Source organism: Carcharhinus amblyrhynchos, chromosome 3 (assembly GCF_965287045.1).
Source record: "Carcharhinus amblyrhynchos chromosome 3, sCarAmb.v2.hapA, whole genome shotgun sequence".
NCBI lineage: Eukaryota > Metazoa > Chordata > Chondrichthyes > Carcharhiniformes > Carcharhinidae > Carcharhinus > Carcharhinus amblyrhynchos.
In genome coordinates this window covers 28,830,480-28,852,567 of record NC_137326.1, presented here as the reverse complement: position 1 = coordinate 28,852,567, position 22,088 = coordinate 28,830,480, and the positions used below count along the sequence as shown (strand labels likewise).

Below are 22,088 nucleotides of genomic sequence, written 5' to 3'. Positions count from 1 at the left end.
TTGGGTCCAGCAACACCACTGGATAGCAGCACTGAGGAAGCCCTGAACTATCAGAGGTGCAGTTTTTTGGATGAAAAGTTAAACTAAGGTCCCAAAAAAATCCCGTGATACTTCAAAGAGGAGGAGTGGTGCCTAATGTCCTATGATATTTATCTTTCCATTAGCACTGAGAAAATGAGATTATCTCGTCACTATCATATGGCTCTCCCTCACTCGTTGCTTCCACCCCCACCCCCGTGCTCAATCTCTTGCAGGCCCACCCCCTTGCCTCTCCCCCAGCCACCTCGCTCCTACTGTTCACTCTCATCCATGCCCGCCCTCGCTTCACCACCCACTCGTGCTCTGTCTTGACCTCACCTCCTACTCGTGTGCTCCTGGCACTGACCCAGTCATACTTTCTTGCTCCTGCTCATGTGCTCTCTGGTTCCACACCCACTCTGCCCGCTCACCCCTGCCTGCTGGCCCCTGCCGCTCGCTCACTCACCCCTCCTGCATCCACTCACTCGCCCTCTTGCCCTGCCATTCATTGTTGTGCCACCAGCCATTTGCCCCTCATGTGTCTTTGCCTGCTGGTCAGCTGACCTCTCCCCGGTCTGTCGCTCACTCTCCCGTCCCTGTCGGCCCTTTTTACATATGCCCAAACACATACTCTGTTTATGATTTCTGAGGTTTATGCTGCAGTTGTCATTTGATACCAACAAAAGATCCAACAACCATGTAATTAATATATTGCTTCCTGTTTTCTCTTTCTCTTCCTGTCAGTTCATGTAAGCACAATCTCTTTAGTTTAAAAAAAACTCTGTTCAATGTGTACCTGAATAAAATCAGTCCGGTAGGCTTTATAGCAAATAATTTTGAAAAACAAGTGAAATAGATTTTTACACATCTCTCTCACTCACCTTCCCTGCCTGTCTCTCTCTCTCTCTCTCTCTCTGTCATATATTTAGTTAACTACATTCTACAATATATCCTGGGAATTTGAATGCTGACATGCTCATATTAAAGGATTCTTGTTCAACCAATAGGCTGTACTCACCGCCAAATTATCACGTCCAAATCTAAGCTGTTAGACGCCAAAGTGCAATAAAGATGAGGATAAAGATGAGGATTAAAGGATAGGAGAGAATTCATGGGATAAAGTTAGTCATGTTATTGTGAATATATATTTTTATTAAGCATTTAAATTCCCTATGTAGGACATTAATAGTACAATTTCTGAGAAAAATGGCAAACAAGTTTATTAAAAAGATAGCTTGAAAGATATGATTGGCTTACCAACAAGACTTGACAGTGGATTCTTGGCATTAAGCTGAATACAGGTTCCTGAACTTCCATGATGAACATTACCCTAAATGTTTAAACAAGGATGCTTGCTCCTGACCTCTAAGTAAGTTACCCACAAAGATCTAGTGATCTCTGTGGTGTGGTTTTCCTATTAGAAGTATTCAGGCCGCAATTCAGGAAGTTGGAGGCACTTAAAATCCTTCACTTTAGTTTAAATTTTCCGGCAGCGCACTGAATATTTGGCTGTATTTGAAGCTAAATTAACAGTCAATGATTTTTCAGAAATGGGGAGTTTTTAATTATTGTGAAGAAAATTGACATTCCACATTTGTCACTTTTCAGGGCCAGTTAGCATGTTTAGTGGTAATTACGTAGTTACTCCATTGTTTGAAAACACAGTCACGTTTTGTTTAACAAGGTGTGAGTTTTTTCAGGGCTTTTACAGAGAGACCAGCACATAGAGGGGAGCTTCTCATCAATTCCTGATGCAATGGGAAGTGGAAGCTGTTACCTATCTCCAAAAGAGAGAGTCCTGTGATCTTCCCTTGATGGCCAGTGACATTGTTATTGAAAATTCCCGATGATCAAGTGTTCTAGGGGAGGTCATTGTTGGCCAGACACTTAAATAGGTCACATAAGTACTGTGGTCAGGAGCAGGCCAAGGGCATTAGGCAGTGAGTGCCTCCCCGTTGCCTGTCCACCACCTACAAGGCACAAGTCAGGATTATGATTGAATAATCTCCACTTGACTGGATGGGTACAGCTCCCAAGAATATTCAAGAAGCTCATCACAATCAGGAAAAGCAGCCCACTTGATTGGCACTCTGTCCAACATTCATTCCCCCCACTCGCAGCCCTCTAGGGCTGTAGTGCATACAATCTGTAGGATGCACTGCAGCAACTTGTCGACTCCTTTTCCACGGCACATTCCAAACTTGCCCCTTCTGCCAAATGGGAGAACAAGAACTGTGGATGTGTGGGAATACGTCACCAGGTTAAAGTCCAACAGGTTTATTTGGTGGCACAAGCCACTAGCTTTCAGAGTGCTGCCCCTTCGTCAGGTGAGTGGGGTTTCAGTTCACAAACAGAGATTATTTTGTAAATTGAGTTTGTGTCTTTATATGCCCTGTTTCTGAACTGAAATCCTTCTCACCTGATGAAGGAGCAGCGTTCCGAAAGCAAGTGGCGTTTGCTACCAAAGAAACCTGTTGGACTTTAACCTGGTGTTGTGAGGCCTCTTACTGTGTTTACCCCAGTCCAACGCCGGCATCTCCACATCAATGTATCACCATCCAGACTGGAAAATATGGTGCCATTTGTTTATTGCCAGGGTGGCACAGTGGTTAGCACTACTGCTTCACAGCGCTGGGGACCTGGGTTCGATTGCCAGCTTGGGTCACTGCCTATGTGGAGTTTGCACGTTCTCCCCGCATCTGCATGGGTTTCCTTTGGGTGCTCCGGTGTCCTCCCACAGTCTAAAGATGTGCGGGCTAGGTTGATTGGCCATGCTAAATTGCCCCTTAGTGTCAGGCGGACTAGCTAGGGTAAATGCATGGAGTTATGGGGATAGGGCCTGGGCGGGATTGCGGTCAGTGCCGACTCTGGGCCAAATGGCTTCCTTGTGCACTGTAGGGATTCTATTTTATGATTCTGTGAATCTCCCCCCTTGACAACATTGTAGAAAAACCATCACTACATGTATCGCAAAGGATGTTCATCACCATCTTTCTGAGGGTCATTTAAGATGGTTAATAAATGCTGGTCTTGCCATTGATGGTCAAATTCTGTGAATGTCTGAAAAAAGGTTATAATTTGGGGAGAAATATGATAGGCAGGCACCTCCACACAACGAAAACAAAACTACAAGTGGATGAGAAGTCACCTTATTACTTGCTGCATCACCTGGCAGCTGATCCCTAGGTGCATTGACACAGGCCCAACAAATCCATTTGCTATTTCCTTTTTTATACATTGTACATGAAAACTTAGAAAAGTGACCTTTTAACAGTATGAGAACAGTGGAATGTTCTTGACAATGTGTTTAGCTATTGTACCCTGCAAAATACCTAACTCTCATTTTTCGTTGCTGCTTGCAAAACAGTTTGTGATTACAAGGTTCCATCAATGGGCTTTGCATTTTTGTTGGTAAATTGTTAATTCTTGTTGTCTACACTTGAAATGACATGCAGAAAGGTGATGCAAAAAATATGGACCCACTGACCCAATTCACTGGATGCCTTGATGCTAAAAATATATTTTGTTCAAAGGTTGCCTTAAGTACGCAACTAAATTTATTTAATTGCTCCAGGAAATTACTTCAAATGAAGAAAGGAAATAACAAAATATATCATAACTGTAATCAAAATTGTTCTGTGACTTAATACGATGAATTGAATTATGTATTTACAATAAACCCGTCTGAGGCTTTGGTACAGACTTTGGCCTTATTCACACTATAAAACCTGTTTACTTTTTTTTGTGATTGCTTTTTTTAGTACTGCATTGACCCAGATAATATCCTAGTGCACATCTCCGACTTGCCAGTTCAGCCAGTTATAAAGTCATAGAGGTTTACAGTATGGAAACAGGCCCTTCGGCCCAACTTGTCCATGCTTCCTTTTTTTTTAAAACCCCTAAGCTAATCCCAATTGCCTGCATTTGGCCCATATCCCTCCATACCCATCGTACCCATGTAACTATCTAAATGCTTTTTAAAAGATAAAATTGTACCCGCCTCTACTACTACTACTGGCAGCTTGTTCCAGACACAATCCACCCTCTGTGTGAAAAAATTGCCCCCTGGACACTTTTGTATCTCTCCCCTCTCACCTTAAACCTATGCCCTCTAGTTTTAGACTCCCCTATCCTTGGCAAAAGATATTGACTAGCTGATCTCTGCCTCTCATTATTTTATAGACCTCTATAAGATCACCCCTCAGCCTCCTACGCTCCAGAGAAAAAAGTCCTAGTCTATCCAGCCTCTCCTTATAACTCAATCCATCAAGTCCCAGTAGCATCCTAGTAAATCTTTTCTGCACTCTTCCTAGTTCAATAATACCCTTTCTATAACAGGGTGACCAGAATTGCAGATAGTATGGCCTTACCAATGTCTTGTACAACTTCAACAAAACATTCCAACTCCAGTATTCAATGTTCTGACCGATGAAACTAAGCATGCCGAATGCCTTCTTCACCACTCTGTCCACCTGTGACTCTGCTTTCAAGAAGCTATGAACATGTACCCCTAAATCTCTTTGTTCTGCAACTCTCCCCAGTGCTATACGATAAACTGAGTAAGTCCTGCCCTGGTTCAGTCTACCAAAATGCATCGCCTCACATTTGTGTAAATTAAACTCCACCTACCATTCATTAGCCCACTGGCCCAATTGATCAAGATCCTGTTGCAATTGGAGATAACTTTCTTCACTGTCCACTATGCCACCAATCTTGGTGTCATCTGCAAACTTACTAACCATTCCTCCTATATTCTCACCCAAATCATTAATATAAATGACAAATAACAGTGACCCAGCACTGAACCCTGAGGCACACCGCTGGTCACAGGCCTCCAGTTTGAAAAACAACTCTCTACAACCATCCTGTGGCTTCTGTCAAGAAGCCAATTTTGTATCCATTTTGATTCCTCACCCTGGATCCCGTGTGGTTTAACTTTATGCAACAACCTACCATGCGGTACCTTGTTGTACAAAATGACAATTAGATGTGGAGGTGGTCCGTATTTCCTAATATTTGTGGACAATACAGGAGCTAACAGAATAGTTTTTGTTTTAGTTTTAAGCCTGTGGTCCAGTTGATAAGTGAGTAATTATGTTGATGAAAATGGCAGAAAAGGAAATAATCTGTTGGTGTTTTAGATTCATATGTTGTCTACACACTATGTAACGGAAGGAAATATATATTTACACTAAAACATATTCTTTGTTTTCTCCTACAGATTGAAAATCTTCAAGAACAACTTAAAGACAAAGATAAACAACTTAATAATTTGAAAGACCGAGTTAAATCATTGCAGACAGACTCCAGCAACACAGATACAGCTTTGGCAACATTAGAAGAAGCTTTATCAGAGAAGGTAATAGATTATATTGTAACCCCTGAAGCACCTCTCTCGCATTTATTACAGCATTTGTGCATCAAGCAAAATTAGCATTTTCTAATAAGCATTTTTAAAAGATCTACTTTCCAGCTAAGGAAAATATTTAATGGAAGAATATTTGCTAAATTTTATTGGAACATTTAAACTTCACTCCCAAAAAGCAATGGCGGAAATGTAGTGCTGTTTGCCCAATTCATGTTATTTCAGTATGGATTGGAAGGGCTACATTAACCAGTGTTTTCTGTCTCACTTTTGTAAGTTTAGCTGCCATGCATAAATGTAGTTAAAGGGCCATAGAATAATTTGTGGCAGAGAAAGAGGCCATTCTGCCCACCATGTCCCTGTCAGCTCTCTGAAAGAACAACTCAGCTAATTTCACTTCCCTGTTCTTTCCCTCCACAGTCCTTTTAACTTGGTCACCAATAAGCAGATACCAAAGAAATGCCAAGTAGTTTGATTCAGCCTGATGTCAACCAGGGAAATGGTGGAATCAATGGCAGATGTGTGGTTGTTTGTGGCTCATTTGTGATCTGATATGGGATTGAAAATCATTAATTTGCAGGTGGAAAGTGGCCTTTGCATGATGTTTCCCAGAGGTAATGTTGATGAGAATGAGAGAAGGACCAAACATGGTGTCCTTTGTGGAAGTTGAAGGCGACGGTGTCAGTTTGAAAGAGAAGCCATTGGTAGAGATGCTCTGGTTACAACTGGTATGGGTAAGAATGGAACCAGGTAAGGGCAGTCCCACCTAACTAGACATTGCGGGAGAAGAATTGGAGAAAGATGGTTCAATATTGCCAAAGGCAGCAGAGTGGTTGACAAATGCACCCTGCTCACAAACAATAGAGAATGTCATTCACGACCTTGGATTGAGTGATGGATGGAACCCGATTTAAGCCAGGATATAGGGAGTTGTGAGTGAACTCAGAACAGGAAGGGGACAAGAAGCTTGCAGACTTTGGAGGTGAGCAGGAGATTGGATTTGGAATGGTAGTTTGCAAAAACAGAAAGATCTTGGATGCTTTTTAAACAGATGAAACCATTTATAATTCAGCATGTATGGGAAGCATGTGTAGTTCTCACTTGTTTAGTGGGAATAGACTTAAAGAAGCACAAAGAGATGCGTCTCATAGTCCAGATAGATTTTGATGTCAAGATGATGTCTGGGGAAGTGATGGTGGGGGGGAACCAGATGGTATTTTGGGTTAGAGTTGAACCTGGTGGGAGGTTAAGTTGAGCCTCTGGAAGCAGCATAGACAGCTGAATGGAGGGTCTCTATCTTAACTATCAAGAAGTTAATAAACTCACCCTTATTCACGATGAGGAAGAAAGGGACAGGGTGAGTGGCTTAGGGAGGTGATTGATACAAGTGAGATACCAGTGATTATCTGCTGTCTGGGACACAATGGGAATTAGATGTATGTTGCAGATGTAAAGAGAGGTTAGGGAAATTACAATATGAAATGATCCAGAGCAGAAGTTTGAGGAGATATTGTGGGATGCAATTGTTTTTTAGACAGTGCGCTGTCAGTTTACTGTCCGTGAATTAATGTTGTGGGTTCACAGTAAGTTGTTGGGAGGGCTGAAGCTAAGGGCTTTTAAAGCAGTTTTTTATTAAGTGAGGATGCCCAGGAGAATCCGAGAATTGAGAAGCAGAGAGGCATTCTCAAGCCAGCAGAGGCCGAAGCCCAGTGCAGGTGAGTCATGTCCTCTAGTTCCATGCCATTTTTGGCAGATTGGTGAACTTGGAGAGGGGTGATGAGCAGTGAAACCCAAGGACCAAAGAACTGGTGGGGATGAGATGAAGGGGACTAATCCAATGGACCATTGCAAATGAAGGAGCTTCATCTGATGAACAGGCAGGGGAATAGTGAGGAGCCCAGAAGAGTAGGATTGAAAGTCGGCCGTGTGACAGATGATGGAGGAGTTCTGGAAGATGAGAAGAAACAAACCATGAGTAAGAAAGGAAGAGCAGGCAGAGTCAATGGGATATCTGCAGCAGGATGAGCGCCTGGAAGCAAATTCTGTGGAAGATTCCAGCAGAGAATCACAAACCTAACCAATTGAAACAGCCCAGATGTTGGGGTGGGAATAACCCAGAGGTGTGCAGAAAAGTAGAATTTGGCCTGGAGAAAAGCCAGTTTATACCCAGGACCAGGGTTGAGCTAAGAACCCAGCAGTGCACTGGAGAACAGCTCAAATGTAGCAGGTTACAACAGCAGCTGGGTGTGAATAGAATCGCAGCAGTTTAAGCATTCCTGATAACCTGTTGGAGCGAAGAATACCAGGTGGTCTTGAAATGAAGTGAGACCATGTGCTACTGCTGCCACGTTTCCACACCTCCACTGACGGCATCTGTGCAGCACCATTATTTCCTCCTCCTGCTTCTCCAGATATTTATTTTTTTCCATAATCCAATGACCAATTGCAGGAAAACCCTGTGAGCCTGACCTGGTTTGAACACGCAACCTTCTGATCTGGAGTCAGACGTGCTACCCTTGTGCCACATGCCCACCCTAACAGTCTGCACTGTGGGGACCAGGGGACTTTCACGCAACGTAACATCAGCCAGACCTGCACAGATAATTCCATTTGTCCAGTACATGGATCAAGCCCACGAGCCTGGAATTATTAGCACCACAGGAGCAGGCTTTTATTACTTTTGTTCTGCTGCAATGATATGATCAAATATAAGATCTGATTTTTTTCCTTCAATTCCACATTGCTGTGCTATCTCTGTATCCTCTTAAATCCCTCAGTATCCAAAATTCTATGGACACTCCGTCTTGAAATCTGTTCAAGAGCTGAGCATTCACAGCCCTCTGTTGTAGAGAAATACAACAATTCACAGCTCTTTTTGAATGAAGACATAGTTCCTTGTCTCTGCCCTAAGTGGGGAGAAATTTCTTTGCTCCTTTGTGCCCTTCCAGCCCTCGGACCAAATTCCCCAGCCTACACCCCCGCCCAACTATCATGTTGCCAATTCACCACTTGTATAACAAATTGCAAGATGATCCCAGGCTCCCTGAGAATAATTCTTTGACACACCCACTGTCACATACTCACCAAAACAAACACAACCATTATCCAGCGCAGGAAGTGACACTTGTACAAATATAAAATTCAATAAATATGATTTTATGGCAGTGTACAAGATGCTTAAGGGCAGTTTTTATCACCAATTTAAAAACCTGGTTTCTTTCCAGCTTTTATTTTGAACATTCCTGAACTCGAGCAATTAAGCAAGGGATTAAAAAATATAAATTCAAGCTAAATGACATCCTGCAATTACTAAAGCTGTTTGCAGACACCACTTTTATAGGGTTCAGCATAAGGTTCTCATTTAGCCCCTAGAAAGCTGTAAAATGGAAAAAACAAGTTAAGTGGTGCAATTCAATCCCCAAAAGGCCAGGAAAAATCCAAGAATTGTATTTAATAAAAATGGAATTTTATTTATTTAGTCACTGAGCTAACAGCACTGATGATAGACCTACATGGCATAAACAGCACTATTATTGTGGAATAACAAATGAGCATAAGTGTAGCCTCTATTTTGATGGTCCTCTCTTGCTTGCATGAGTGAACTTTCATGCTTTGCATAACACAGCTTTGACATTTTTGATAGCAAGAATGATGCATTTAAGCAAGCCAAGCTGATAGAAGACTAATAAGTAGACTTCAAACAGACTGTAAGCATGCACCCACCTTCGTTCAGTGGGTACATGCTCGCCATTTAAAGTTTATTTATTAGTGTCACAAGTAAGCTTACATTTAACACTGCTATGAAGTGAAAATCCCCGAGTCGTCACACTCCAGAGCCTGTTCGGGTACACTGAGGGAGAATTTAGCATGGCTGATGCACCTAATCAGCACATCTGTCGGTCTGTGAGAGGAAACTGGAGCACCTGCAGGAAATCTATGGAGACACGGGGAGAATGTGCTGACTCCACACAGATAGTTAGCCAAGCTGGGAATTGAACCTGGGTCCCTGGCACTGTGATGCAGCAGTGCTAACCACTGTGCCACTTCTATCCTAATTTTCATCCCAGCCCGAAGACATCACTACTGGAATTTGTCTGTGGTGTAATGCCTCTACTTGTCTGGTACTACATCTTCAAAAGTCATTGGGACTGTAAAGAAAAACTCATCAAGGAGAGAATGGAGCGACCATTTAGTTGTGAGTGGTTGAAGCAGAGCGACGGACATGCTGAGTAATTGTGTAGTATGTTATGAAGAAATTTAAACACGTCCTTGTGCTTTCGCTAAATATTGATTTAATTTTTAAAAAATGATGCTTTTAGGTCAATAGGCTTCTTTATGTAGCCCAAATGTTATAACATTAAATCTCCGACAGCACTCTGCTGTCAACATTTGGCCATGGAATTGATGACAAACACATGACAGACATTTGACTTTGACTAGCGGGAAAGACATTGCTCTTGCAATCAATCCTGCTTGGTGCAGGGTTAGTACAGTCCTTGAATTAATGTGAATTATTATCACATGTATTAGCGTACAGTGAAAAGTATTGTTTCTTGCATGCTATACAGACAAAGCATACCAAACATAGAGAAGGAGTTTCTTGTGGTCTTCGACAAAGCAGGAGCCATACCAAGCTGTGATACAACCAGAAAGCATGCTTCCTATGGTGCATCTGTAAAAGTTGGTGAGAGTCGTAGCATACATGTCAAATTTCCTTAGCCTCCTGAGAAAGTAGGGGCTTTCTTAACTATAGCATCAGCATGAAGGGACCAGGACAGGTTGTTGGTGATCTGGCCAACTGGGAACTTGAAGCTCTTGACCATTTCCACAGTGCTAGAATTTATCAGCAGTTTGGAGGGAATTATGTTAACCTTTGATATATTTTGTATCATATTGAAGCTAATTTCCTTTAGGAAACAAGGTCAGGTATTGTATTCTGTGGCGTTTTTGGGCAATTTTCCTGGCATCTTTATTTCTCGTGAAGGCAGGAGCCACTTTTGTCATATAAGAGGCTTGAAGCTGTGTATCATCAGATTTCTTGATTTTTGGAGTCACCACAGGTGAGCCTTGTTGTACTCTTAGACAAATATCTGCACATGCATGTTTCCTGACCAGAACCACTGGATAGTGGTCAAAGTTAGAAGCCCTAGGTGATTTTCTAAGTTTCCTTTTGTTAGCCCAGGGCCACTGAGCTGAGTTCAAGTTCCCTAGTTGTTCTGGCTGAGATAAACTAACTCAATATTACAAGAAGTGAAACCAAGGACCTCAAGTATATGGATCTGTGATTTAACTTGCAAGGCCACCAGGAAGATTGTAGATTATTTTTTGTGAACTGTGTTGCATGAAATGGAACAAATCTGATTACAATTGAATAATTACTAGGGATGATTTCCAGTCCAGCTGAAGTTCCTCCACAAGACTTTTGACTATGATGTGCGCCAAATCAGTGATGCTTGGCAACTTGTTGATTAAGGAAGATAGAATAGCAGGAGGGCATCTAAGTGAAGTAATCAGCAATTAGGGATGGTGAACATGGGGCTAGCGATGATGGGGAAATATTTCTGACACTGTTGGGGTGGGTGTGGGATGCTTTCCTGTTTCTTTCAACCTCATGGAAATACAAATGGGATCATTTCTTCAGTTTGTTTTTGAAATTGTATCCAGCTGTTCCTGATAGCTGTCCATATTTGCCTTGAGTTAAACAATTAACAACAAACAAAGTGGCAGATGCAGAAATATTCAATGTATTAATGTTTGGGTTGAGGGTGAAGTGGGAAGACCTGCAAATAGCTGAAGAAGTGACTATGACCCAAATTTAAAATTATTACTAGTGGTGGTAGTACGAAAATCATGGTGCATCTCAGTTTGAAGATTAATGTCTCAATTCTGATTGAGATAGTTTAAGGGGCCAATGAAATGATGAGTGTTGTGGTGCTGGCTTAAAGCTTGTCCCCAAAAGCAGCTTTTCATTGTGTTGTACAACAAATTAATTATTGACTGAGAATATGCATTTATAGAACAACTATTTCTACTGACAGGGTAGCCACTTTTCTTTGTAATCTCTCACTGGGAAGGTATGTGGTGCAAGTATTTACAACTTCATAAATGTTAGTTCTTCAATGATGTACTAACCTCCTCCCACTCTGACAATTTGAACACATACATACTTGACCTCCACTAGCAAATATTTCTGGACAGCCGTGCACTCAGTCGAATATTGTAATATCTTAGCACGCAATGATCACCATTCATTCACTCTTTCGAGTGATGCATTATCAATTCTACCTTTTCTGTTTATTTCTGCATTTTTAGCACTGACAGGATGAATAAGTGTCCTGATAAATTTTAGCTTGGGCTATCTAGTTACAATATCTCAACATTCTACTAGTTTCAAACAGGAAATTTGCAAGTATTTTGGATTTATCTGGCTTTCAAATTGCAATTAGTTCCAGCCACACTTTCTCTGACAGATAGTTAGAATTGAGCTTTCCCTTGGAGTACAAATATACATTTGTAAATTATCAGAATTTTTCCTTGGGAGGAGATTTGAAAATTCAAGTTGGCTAAAATAATGTCCAACTTGTACCAGGCTAACAATGGTGATATTTTAATACTCTTGCATGAGATGTGACACAGATAGCTATATCAAACATGGAAGTTCAGCAAACCATCATAAAAGTTCTTGTGGTTCAAAATAGTTTGCCATATATAATTGTTCAAGGAACTGTCACTACTTGGCAAAATTAGATCCACAACATTCAATTAGAGCACTTTGGCTGGTCAGCTTTCTTCAGTTTTCTGTGTTTATTCAGATCTGTAAATCAGGCACTTTTGGGCACATTTTTCTAGGCTCATTGTCCAAAACTGAAATTTTATTTTAAAAGAAACAAAGACACAGGCACAATGGGTCAAATTCATCACTTACAGCACCCAGACAGGTGCCTCCCGAAGATAAAGCAGCCACTTCTCTGCTCTTTAACGGTACATGAAGAGCTGATGTAGACTCATCTCATCTTCCTCTCATCTTGCTGCTACAGCATTGAGCTCCTGGGCAAGATAATGTATTGCAGGTCTGCGCACAGATTTAGCATCCACTGAATATCCTGCTGGTTCTGGTTCTCCATTAAGGTCATCAAGCTCATCATGGAGGATGTTGTACATGTCCATAAGACCTGGCAGCACTGCTGACCTCATCATCATCATCAGTGCATGGCTGTGAGTGGCATCTGGCAGCATCATCTTGTATTCTCTCTCCTGCTGCTCTGTCAAGTCCCATTTTGCTGTCTAACTCCAGAGTCATGTCACCAGCCTGGGACTCTATGGGTTCAGTATTCCACAGTCCTGTGACTTTCAGTGACTTCTGCTGACAATGCCTATGTCTGCTGCTTTGTCACATCTATGACAGGCTCAACAGCTCATGACTGTAGATCCACCAACATGAGGGTAGCTGTGTTGGTGGAGGGAAAAGATAGTGCGCCCTTGACGATACCTCCTCCTCCTCAGTTGGACAGATCACACTTGCTCTCTCCAGTTGGCATGCCCTTTGGGATTGCAGGGACCTGCATGAGAGGACACAAGTATGTCGGGTTCAAAGGCTTCATGCCTGATATGGAGCTCCATGTGTTCCTTGATGACACAGGAGGTAATACGCTTCCTCACACCCTTGCATTGAGAATTGTGTCACCTTGTCAACAATTGTGCAATTTCTGCAAGCCAGCCATCTCCAGGGCTGCTGCCTATGTTGAACACTGTAAGAAGTCTCATAACATCAGGTTAGAGTCCAACCAGTTTATTTGATAGTAATCTCACAAGCTTTCGGAAATGGTGTCCCTTCGTCAGGTGTGTGGAAGGCACACCGTTTCCGAAAGCTTGTGGGATTACTATCAAATAAACTGGTTGGACTCTAACCTGACGTTGTGAGACTTCTTACTGTGTTTACCCCAGTCCAACGCTGGCATCTCTACATCATGCCTCTGTTGAAGTCAGAAATTGAATATCAGAGATGCCTCCACTAACTTTGGGTTGCTCCTCATTATTGTGACCTTACAGCTACTGATCTTCTCTGCTATCTCTGTCCAAACTTGGCAGACTCCCTCCTTCCCCCACCTTAGGGAAAAGGCCCTTCTGCCTTGCCTTTGCAGCTTGCAAGAGAACCTGCAGGGAGGCATCGCTAAACCATGAGGCCACCAGATTGCTGCCCAAATTGAACAGTAGCCTCCTGGTCTACTCCTTGAGTTCTCATTCGTGACTGTAGGCTTCTGACAGGATCTTGACTTCATTGGCAGAGATGCAGGCTGGTAGCAAAAGCTCCCTAAGGGCTGCTGCTATGATGATCCAATCATGGCAGGCTTTTAAAGATCTGCCTTTCTGTTTGGCTTTGCCAAGATTGGTGTTGCCCTCTTGCTCATCCATTGGACAGATTCCATACCTCCAGGTCATTCATTGGATGGTTGCCATGTGATTGTGGTTGGCTGGTTGTATTTTGGTCATGCAGGAAGGACACCCTATTCCAATGATGCCACCAATACTCACTTGTGCACAAAAATAAATCAGTTTTTCCCAGTGGGATGCAGCGGATAGTGATCAGGGCAGGAATTTTATCCAAGCCTTATCTGAACAGAGAGGGTCCAGTATAGTATCTGTGGAGATTTGGCATTGAATTGGGGACCTTTCTGTCTTTATGCATCAGCTGCACACTGTGTAGTGAATTTATCCGGTGAAAGATTTTGAGGGAACCCAAGATGAAAAATGTTCAAAGTTTGACATTGCAGGGCCTTAGCTCTTGACAGCCTGCTAATTCCCTGGTTGGGAAAATTGCTGAATGAAGTTCCTCCCTTTCCTCTCTGGTCCCTGGAAACTGAAGGAGTTGGGTTCAGGAAAACCAGTTTGATAGCCCCTTTGAGGCCAGGCAGGCTTAGATTTTTGGACCAGCTGTCGCAGTTAAAAACTCGATCCTTTTCTTTGCCATACAATGAACGTTTAAAGTCCCACATGGGAGGGAGGTTCTGAACTCTCCACACGCCAACCCAACTGACTGCATGCTAATTGAGTGAGAGGGGTTAAGTGCTCATGGCCCTCAGAAAGAGGAATTCTGACTGTTACTACATAAAGAAAGCCTACCACCCAAGTGGTATTTGACAGCATGAAGCATAGTTTTTCTGACAGAATGTGACACCAGAAAAATTGTCCTGCTATATGGGGAAAATCCTTAAAATTTTTTTTTGTCTCCAGAACATGATAAACTCGAGTTTCACACCTAGCTCAGTCGGAGTTGTTGAAGCAACTGTAGCGAAAGAGTACATTCCTACAGGAGCCGTTGCAATAAGATATTGGTCTTTGATATTGAAATGTGTGACGACAGCCACGTGGGTGAGAAATCTGTGCTGCTTATCTGATTTTGGAATTTCGCCTGAAAACCGACAGAAAAAAACACTTCGTATCCCCACCCACCTTCACTTGAACACATGGCATCACATGAGCTCAAATATATGACCTGAAAGTAACAATCATGAGTGGGCAAATTAATTGTCCATTATCTAGCTGGAAGAATTGAGACGCATTATAGAATCCTTAGAGTGCAGAAGGAGGGAATTTAACCCATCAAGCCTGCACAGACGGCAATCCTACCCAGGCTGTATCCTCGTCATCCCTTGTATTTAGCCTACTAGTCTCCTGACACTAAGGGGCAATTTAGCATGGCCAGTCAATCTAACCCACACATCTTGCTTTCACCGTCATTATCATCTCACAGGTGAAGGGGTTTAATTATGTCTCTCCCGCAGACTTCTCTTCAGTTCTCTCTTCCGTTGCAGCAGCTATATTCTACTCTGTTTCTGTGTTCTGCCTTTATCTTCAGTTACTGGTTAAAGTACAAATGTTTCACGTGAAATAGAAAAAGGAATATTATCTTTTTATATCTTTGGACAATGGGAGTTGAAATACACGCTCACGCACAAGAAATCATCAGGTTACTCTGGAAATCACACAGCTTGCTCAGTCTGACACTTTAAACCTTTAACATTTGCCATCCAGTGCTAAAGCAGAGATTCCTTTGTTCTTGGAGTATGGGTTTTCATACGAGTTTATCTTTCTGCAAGGATTTTCAAACTGTATGCCTGCCAGGTAGAGTTTGATATCAACTTCATGAAACATATTGAAATAAAACAAAATTATTCACCGTCAAATATCTTGACCTGTTTGATTATAGTTAGGGGGTGAGCTGATGTTGCATTTTAAGTACACCAGTTATAACATAAAACAGTAGGATGCAGCTTTGTGTTTGCAGTTTCCCACAGTTGATCTCTATTATGCCACTGGGGAGAAGAACCAAGCAAAATGTGAATACTTTCCTAGTGGGAGTAAGGAGAAATGGAATCAATCTGGGAATGAATTTGATCTTGTACACCTTTTGAGCTGTCAAATTAAGAGCAACATTGCTGGAGGTCTGAAGGTCTCAGATGATAATTATTTCAGCAGCTTGAGCAGTCTTCACATACATACACAGCCAAATCAGTAAATGCCAGAATAAAAATTGGGATCTTTAAAATTTGATTTGTTGCCAAAATGTGGTCTGCCAGCATAAATAATAGTTTCATACCTCGGTTGCACATAATGTGCCATTACAGTATCAATACAAGTACATTGTTTTACATTATTAATATCCATTCCTAATTGTGGCAGCCAATATACGGTATAGATTCACGTTAATGTTGTCGTAAGTTCTTCCAAGGGAAAAGTTTGTAATTCACGTTGTAGGATGTTGTTGTCTTTGTCTTATTTTTGTATATTAGACTTATGATCTCGATAAAGATCAGTAACATTTTTATTCCTTTTTGGAATCTGATAATGTGGTGTATTTGCTAAAAGAATGAAGCCAGAAGGTTCATAGTTTATACTGAAAGAATTTTATTTCACAGAATTCAGCTATTTACCATTTATATAGATGATCTGGAGGAGGGAACGGAGTGCAGGGTGTCGAAATTTGCTGATGACACCAAGATTGGGGGAAAGGCAAATTGTGCGGAGGGTGTGGAGAGTCTGCAGAAGGATCTAGATAGGCTGGGCGAATGGGCCAGGAAATGGCAAATGGAATTTAATGTTGGCAAGTGTGAGGTGGTCCACTTTGGTAGGAAGAATGGTAGGAAGGACTATTACTTACGTGGCGAAAAACTGCAGCAGGCGATGGTGCAGAGGGACCTCGGGGTCCTTGTGCATGAGTCGCAAAAACCCAGCTTGCAGGTGCAGCAGGTGGTCAGGAAGGCGAATGGGATGCTGGCCTTCATAGCGAGGGGGATTGAATATAAAAGTAGGGAGGTCTTGCTGCAGCTGTATAGGGCATTGGTGAGGCCGCAGCTGGAGTACTGTGTGCAGTTTTGGGCGCCGTACTTACGCAAGGATATTTTGGCCCTGGAGGGAGTGCAGAGGAGGTTTACTAGGCTGATACCGGAGTTGAGGGGATTGAGCTATGAGGAGAGGCTGAATAAACTAGGCTTGTACTCGTTAGAGTTTAGAAGAATGAGGGGAGATCTCATTGAGACGTATAAGATGATGAATGGGATGGATAGGATAGAGGTGGAGAGACTCTTCCCGCTCAAAAAAGACAGTAGGACTAGGGGGCACAGCCTCAAGATAAAGGGGAGGCGGTTTAGAACGGAGTTGAGGAGGAACTTCTTCACTCAAAGGGTGGTGAATCTCTGGAATTCTCTGCCCGTTGAAGTGGTGGAGGCTGCCTCGCTAAATATTTTTAAGAAGCAGGTTGATGGGTTCTTGATAAGAGAGGAGATTAAGGGTTATGGGGAGAGGGCGGGAAAGTGGAACTGAGCCACGACAGATCAGCCATGATCTTATTGAATGGCGGGGCAGGCTCGAAGGGCTAGATGGCCTACTCCTGCTCCTATTTCTTATGTTCTTATGTTCTTATGTTCAAAGAATATGAATCTCTTGAACAGTTAGCTGCATTAAAGGTAATAAAAATATAACGAACTCGATTATTTATAATCTAAACCAAATTCTTTAAATCACATTTCAGGGTGGCAGAATGGTTAGCACTGCTACCTCACAGCGGCAGGGACATGGGTTCGATTCCCTGCTTGTTCTCTGTCTATGTGGAGTCTGTATGTTCTTCTCTTGGCTGCGTGGGTTTCCTCCAAGTGCTCAGTTTCCTTCCACAGTCCAAAAGATGTGCTGGTTAGGTATGTTAGCCATGCCAAATTCTCCTTCAGTATACCCAGACAGACTCTGGAGTGTAGTGACTAGGGGATTTACATAGTAACTTCATTGCAGTATTAAAGTAAACCTATTTGTGACACTAATAAATGAACTAAAGAAAACTTTATTTTTATTTTACAGCCATTGGCCCTACACCCTCAGTAAATCAAGTCAGATATTTAAGGTTGGAGGTGTAACCAAGTACTTACTCAAAGATTCTTATAATTTTTTGGGCCATCCGATTATCTCTGGCAAGTTTTCCCTTCAGCCCACTTCCAAACATCCTACGGTTGCAAAATCCCTCCTCAACATAAGCTTTATTGGTATTGTAAATGTAGCCGTTACTCTCTCACTGTCAAGTTAAAACTCTCTTCGCCAAGTCAAAATTTCAGCTGAACCGTTTGAGAGAGATTTTCATTTCAGTAGCCAGCTTGTTCTTAAATGTGGAATCACTCCTCTGCAGTTCGCTAATGTTGACTTTTTTTCTTCTGTTGTTTCTCTCTCAGGCAAATTGGTCACATGTTCACTTATTGGAAGCCAGTTATGTACCAGAAATCAGATCCTAGAGAAAAATCTTGTTCTTTAAAGGGGCAATCACCACGAGACAAAATAGAGGCTTTTTTTCCCTCAAAAGCTCATAGACCATCACAGGCTACTCTTTTAAAATAGTAATGAGGCCAACAGCACCCATTGCTGTCTGATTTACAATTTTAAAAACCACTTCCCACAGCCATGTCTGCGCCATTTAATGCAGAAATCAGGAAGCATTGGCCCAAGTTGCCCTACTCCTCCAGAAACTGTGCTGTGACAGTATTTTGCTGAGAGACTCTGTATTGAAATACTTGGAATTGCATAGTTGTTGTACTAGTCTAAAAAAGTACATTAAACTCACCAGGGAAATTTGGGCTTGTTTATTTGCACAGAAGTAACTTTTTAAGTCTTTTTATTACTGTTGAACAACTTAAACTGCAAAGTCTCATTGAAAATAATTTCATGTAATTATTTTTTAACTTCTTATATTTGCCTCTTGTATTTCTCTGAATCCAATCCTTGATTTCTTTGCTTTAATTTTCTTTCTGTTCCTAAATTGGTGTTGATTCGGAAAGCACCTAGTTCAGGATTGTGCTGTTCATTGGCGAATCCTCAACTTGGTTGAGAAGATATAACTGCTTGTTCTGTTAACACATGTGCCAGATGCTCTTGGATCTCTAATGATCGTAGATTCCAGAGCAAAATCCCATAGAGTATAATGAATGGCTACTGCTGTTTGTTTGGCACTGAGCACCAAACCTGGCCATTTGAAATTCGCGAATAAATCTCCCTGCTGGTGTAATGAAGTCAACAGAAAATTAGACTTAAAGACAACCATGTGCCAAATATTCAATTTATAATGAAGCATAGTGTAATATTATTTGATTTGTAATACACTGCTGTTGTGTATTCTGTCTATGCATGGTTTACATTTCATTTGATATCATACATCTTAATTCAGCAACACATCTCTGAAGGGGCATTTTAAAAATACATTTTGAAAAGTCCATACAAACACTAACTACAGGTTCTGAACAAGTGTCTTATTGGACTCGAAACGTTGGCTCTGTTTCTCTCCACAGAGACTGCAAGACCCACTGAGTTTCTGTTTTTGCTTTAATCCACTGCATTTTCTTTGTCAACGCAATGTTAATCCTCAAACAACTCTTAAACATGATTTGCCTTCCTCAAATCTGTGCTGAATCCTTTGAATTAATCCACATCTTTCTAAGTGAATATTCATTTTATCCTGCCTTTAGAAGTACAACATTGATATTGGCCTCACTGGTCATTGCCTTCTGAGAATCTCAGAATAGTTACAATGCAGAGAGAGATCGTTCAGCCTGTCAAGCTTGTGTTGACTCTGCAAGCACAATCCAGTGAGTCCCTTTGCCTGATCATTCCCTGTAGCTTAACAATTTACCCCCTTCATGCACTTACTAATTCCATTTTTGAAAGCCACAACTGAATCTGTCTTCTCCACTCTTTCAGACAGTGCATTCCAGATTATAATCGCTCAGCGCAAAAATGTTTTTCTTTGTTACCTTTGGTTCTTTGATCAAAAACCTTGAATTGCTGCACTTTGCTTTCTCAACCTTCATGCCAATGGGAGCAGTATCTCACTTATCTACTCTGTCTTGAATCCTCATGATCTATATGGCTTTTAAAAAGTTCATTGAATCTTCCTTGCTTTTGTCCTCAATGCCTCTATATGTGAAACTTAGGATTCTGTGTGCTTTCTTAAAACAGTTTCTTTTTAACATGCAATGACAAATTTGACCATTTGTGCACATGTACCCACAATCTCTTTCTTCCTGCGCCTTCTTTAGAATGGTTATAGTTTATATTAATTCTCTTTATTCTCCCCACCAAAATTTATCACTTTATTTGTTAAACTTCATCTGCCTCGTGTTTGCCCATTACACCAGCTTGTTTGTTACCCTCTTGAGTTCTATCACTCCCATTGTTAAGACAGCTCCAAGTTTGGTATTATCTGCATGTTTTGAAGTAGTGGCCTGCACACCCAAGTCATTAATTTATATCAAGAAAAACAATGGTTCTACGACTGACCCCTCTTAACTGGGCACACAGTGGCACAGTGGTTAGCACTGTGCCTCACAGCACCAGGAATCCAAGTTCAATTCCAGCCTCAGACCACTGTCTGTGTGGAGTTTGCACATTCTCCCTGTGTCAGCGAGGATTTCTTCCGGTTGCTCCAGTTTCCTCCCAGAGACCAAAGATGTGTGGGTTAGGTTGATTGGCCATGTGAAATGGACCCTAGTGCCAGGGGGAATAGTAGGTTAATTTTGTGGGGCTACAGGAATAGGGCCTGGGTGGGATTGTGGTCAGTGCAGACTCGATGGGTCAAATAGCCTCCTTCTGCACTGTAGGATTCTATGAATCCCCATAACGGAAGTGTGTCGATTTGCATCTATCCAGTCCTTTGATAAAATTATGCATGTCCAAACATGATTTTTGGACTGAATAGATGGGAACACAGTGTTTATCCCTTGTGGTCAGTATGAGACAGTTGCTCTTGTCAAAAATATAAGTGAGTTGCACTTGGTATTGGGAGGCAAATTTGCAGACAGCACAGAAATATGGGGCATAGTTAATGGTGGACACGACTGACAGGAAGCGCATCGCATGAAATGTAGTGATTTTTGTGATAGGGTTTGGGAGGAAAATGATACAATATTGGTGAAGTATCAATTTTGGAAATCCAGAAATCTAGGTGCTTACTAAACTAATTCAAGGTTTACTGTTTAGAAGAGTAAAAAAAATGACACAGCAAAAATCAAACAACATGAAAACTAATAACTATGCTGTACCTTAAATAGTCAGTTATATTAAAGATATTAAAAATGCAATTAACGCAGTTACTTGCACTCCAAACTGAACTACTTTACTCAGATTTCCTTCCACACCAATTGACTTACAGCCCCAAAAAACTCAAGTAAGTAATCATCAGAAATTGGAGGTTAGTTTGAGTACTATTTCAAAGATTACTTTAAGAGTTGAGATTTCTTGAATTTTTCCTTGCTGCCTTTTCTCTCAAGTTCAATTTTTCAGTCCTTTTGTTTATGTTCTTTCCTTTTTTCCCAAATCCCTTTTGTTTTTGTTTACTTTTTGAGTTTGATTTTTTTGCTTTTCTCTTTCTCTTTACAATTCAACTTGTTTCATCGACAATTGCATTTTAACTATTTCAGACTGTGCGTTATCTGGTTGAGCCTCTTCCTCTTTAAGTTCCAAATGCTGTGCTAAAATATATACGCTTTTGGCTGTTTTAGCACCAGCTTTTACTTCCCTTCAACTCTTCTGCTAATTCTAATAACCCAACTTTGGGTAATTGTTGCAAAACACCCAGGAGTGAATCTTCCCTCTCTAGAATAGTCTTGGCAACTGACTTAGCCATTCAGCTGTTCACTAAGAATAGTAAAATTCACTGTGCACTATTGTTTGCCTAAACTTAAGCAAATCCCAGCTGACCCTTCACAAATCTGTGAATTTGCAATCCCAAAAGAGCCCCCAATTTTTATGATCTTAGCAGAGACCAAGAACATTTTTTTTCTGGCAATCCAAAACACCCAGTTATTCACTGAAAGTATGAAGCCATGAGTTTCATGGTTTAAAACAAAATAATTTTATTATGCAAAAATAAAAAAAAGTTGATAACTACTCTCCAGTATGTTAAAGATAGTGAAAGTACAAAGTCCTTATTCTCTAAAAATGAACTTTTTTAACTCAAGTTTCCTTCTACACCCATTTGATTGATATTCCCCAGGGTTGTTTCTCTTACAATAGAAGAGGCTAATGGGTGACCTAAATGAGGTCTACAAAATTATGAAGGGTGGACAAGAAAGACTTGTTTCCCCCCTAGCTGAGGGATCAATTACAGGGGACAAAGATTTAAGGTAATTGGTAGAAATATTAGAGGGGACATGAAGAAAATAGGTTTTCAGCCAGA

The 22,088-nt window shown here is 41.4% G+C and overlaps 1 protein-coding gene across 3 annotated transcripts in view; it reads left to right on the top strand.

Annotated features, from left to right (window-relative positions):
- Positions 1-22,088, top strand: part of LOC145337821 (ERC protein 2) — a 731,415-nt gene that overhangs the window by 326,716 nt on the left and 382,611 nt on the right. For all 3 annotated transcript variants that reach the window (XM_080182675.1, XM_080182674.1, XM_080182676.1), the window contains one exon: positions 5,240-5,377. In XM_080182675.1, coding sequence (XP_080038801.1) covers positions 5,240-5,377 — 138 coding nt within the window. The remainder of the gene's footprint in view (positions 1-5,239; positions 5,378-22,088) is intronic.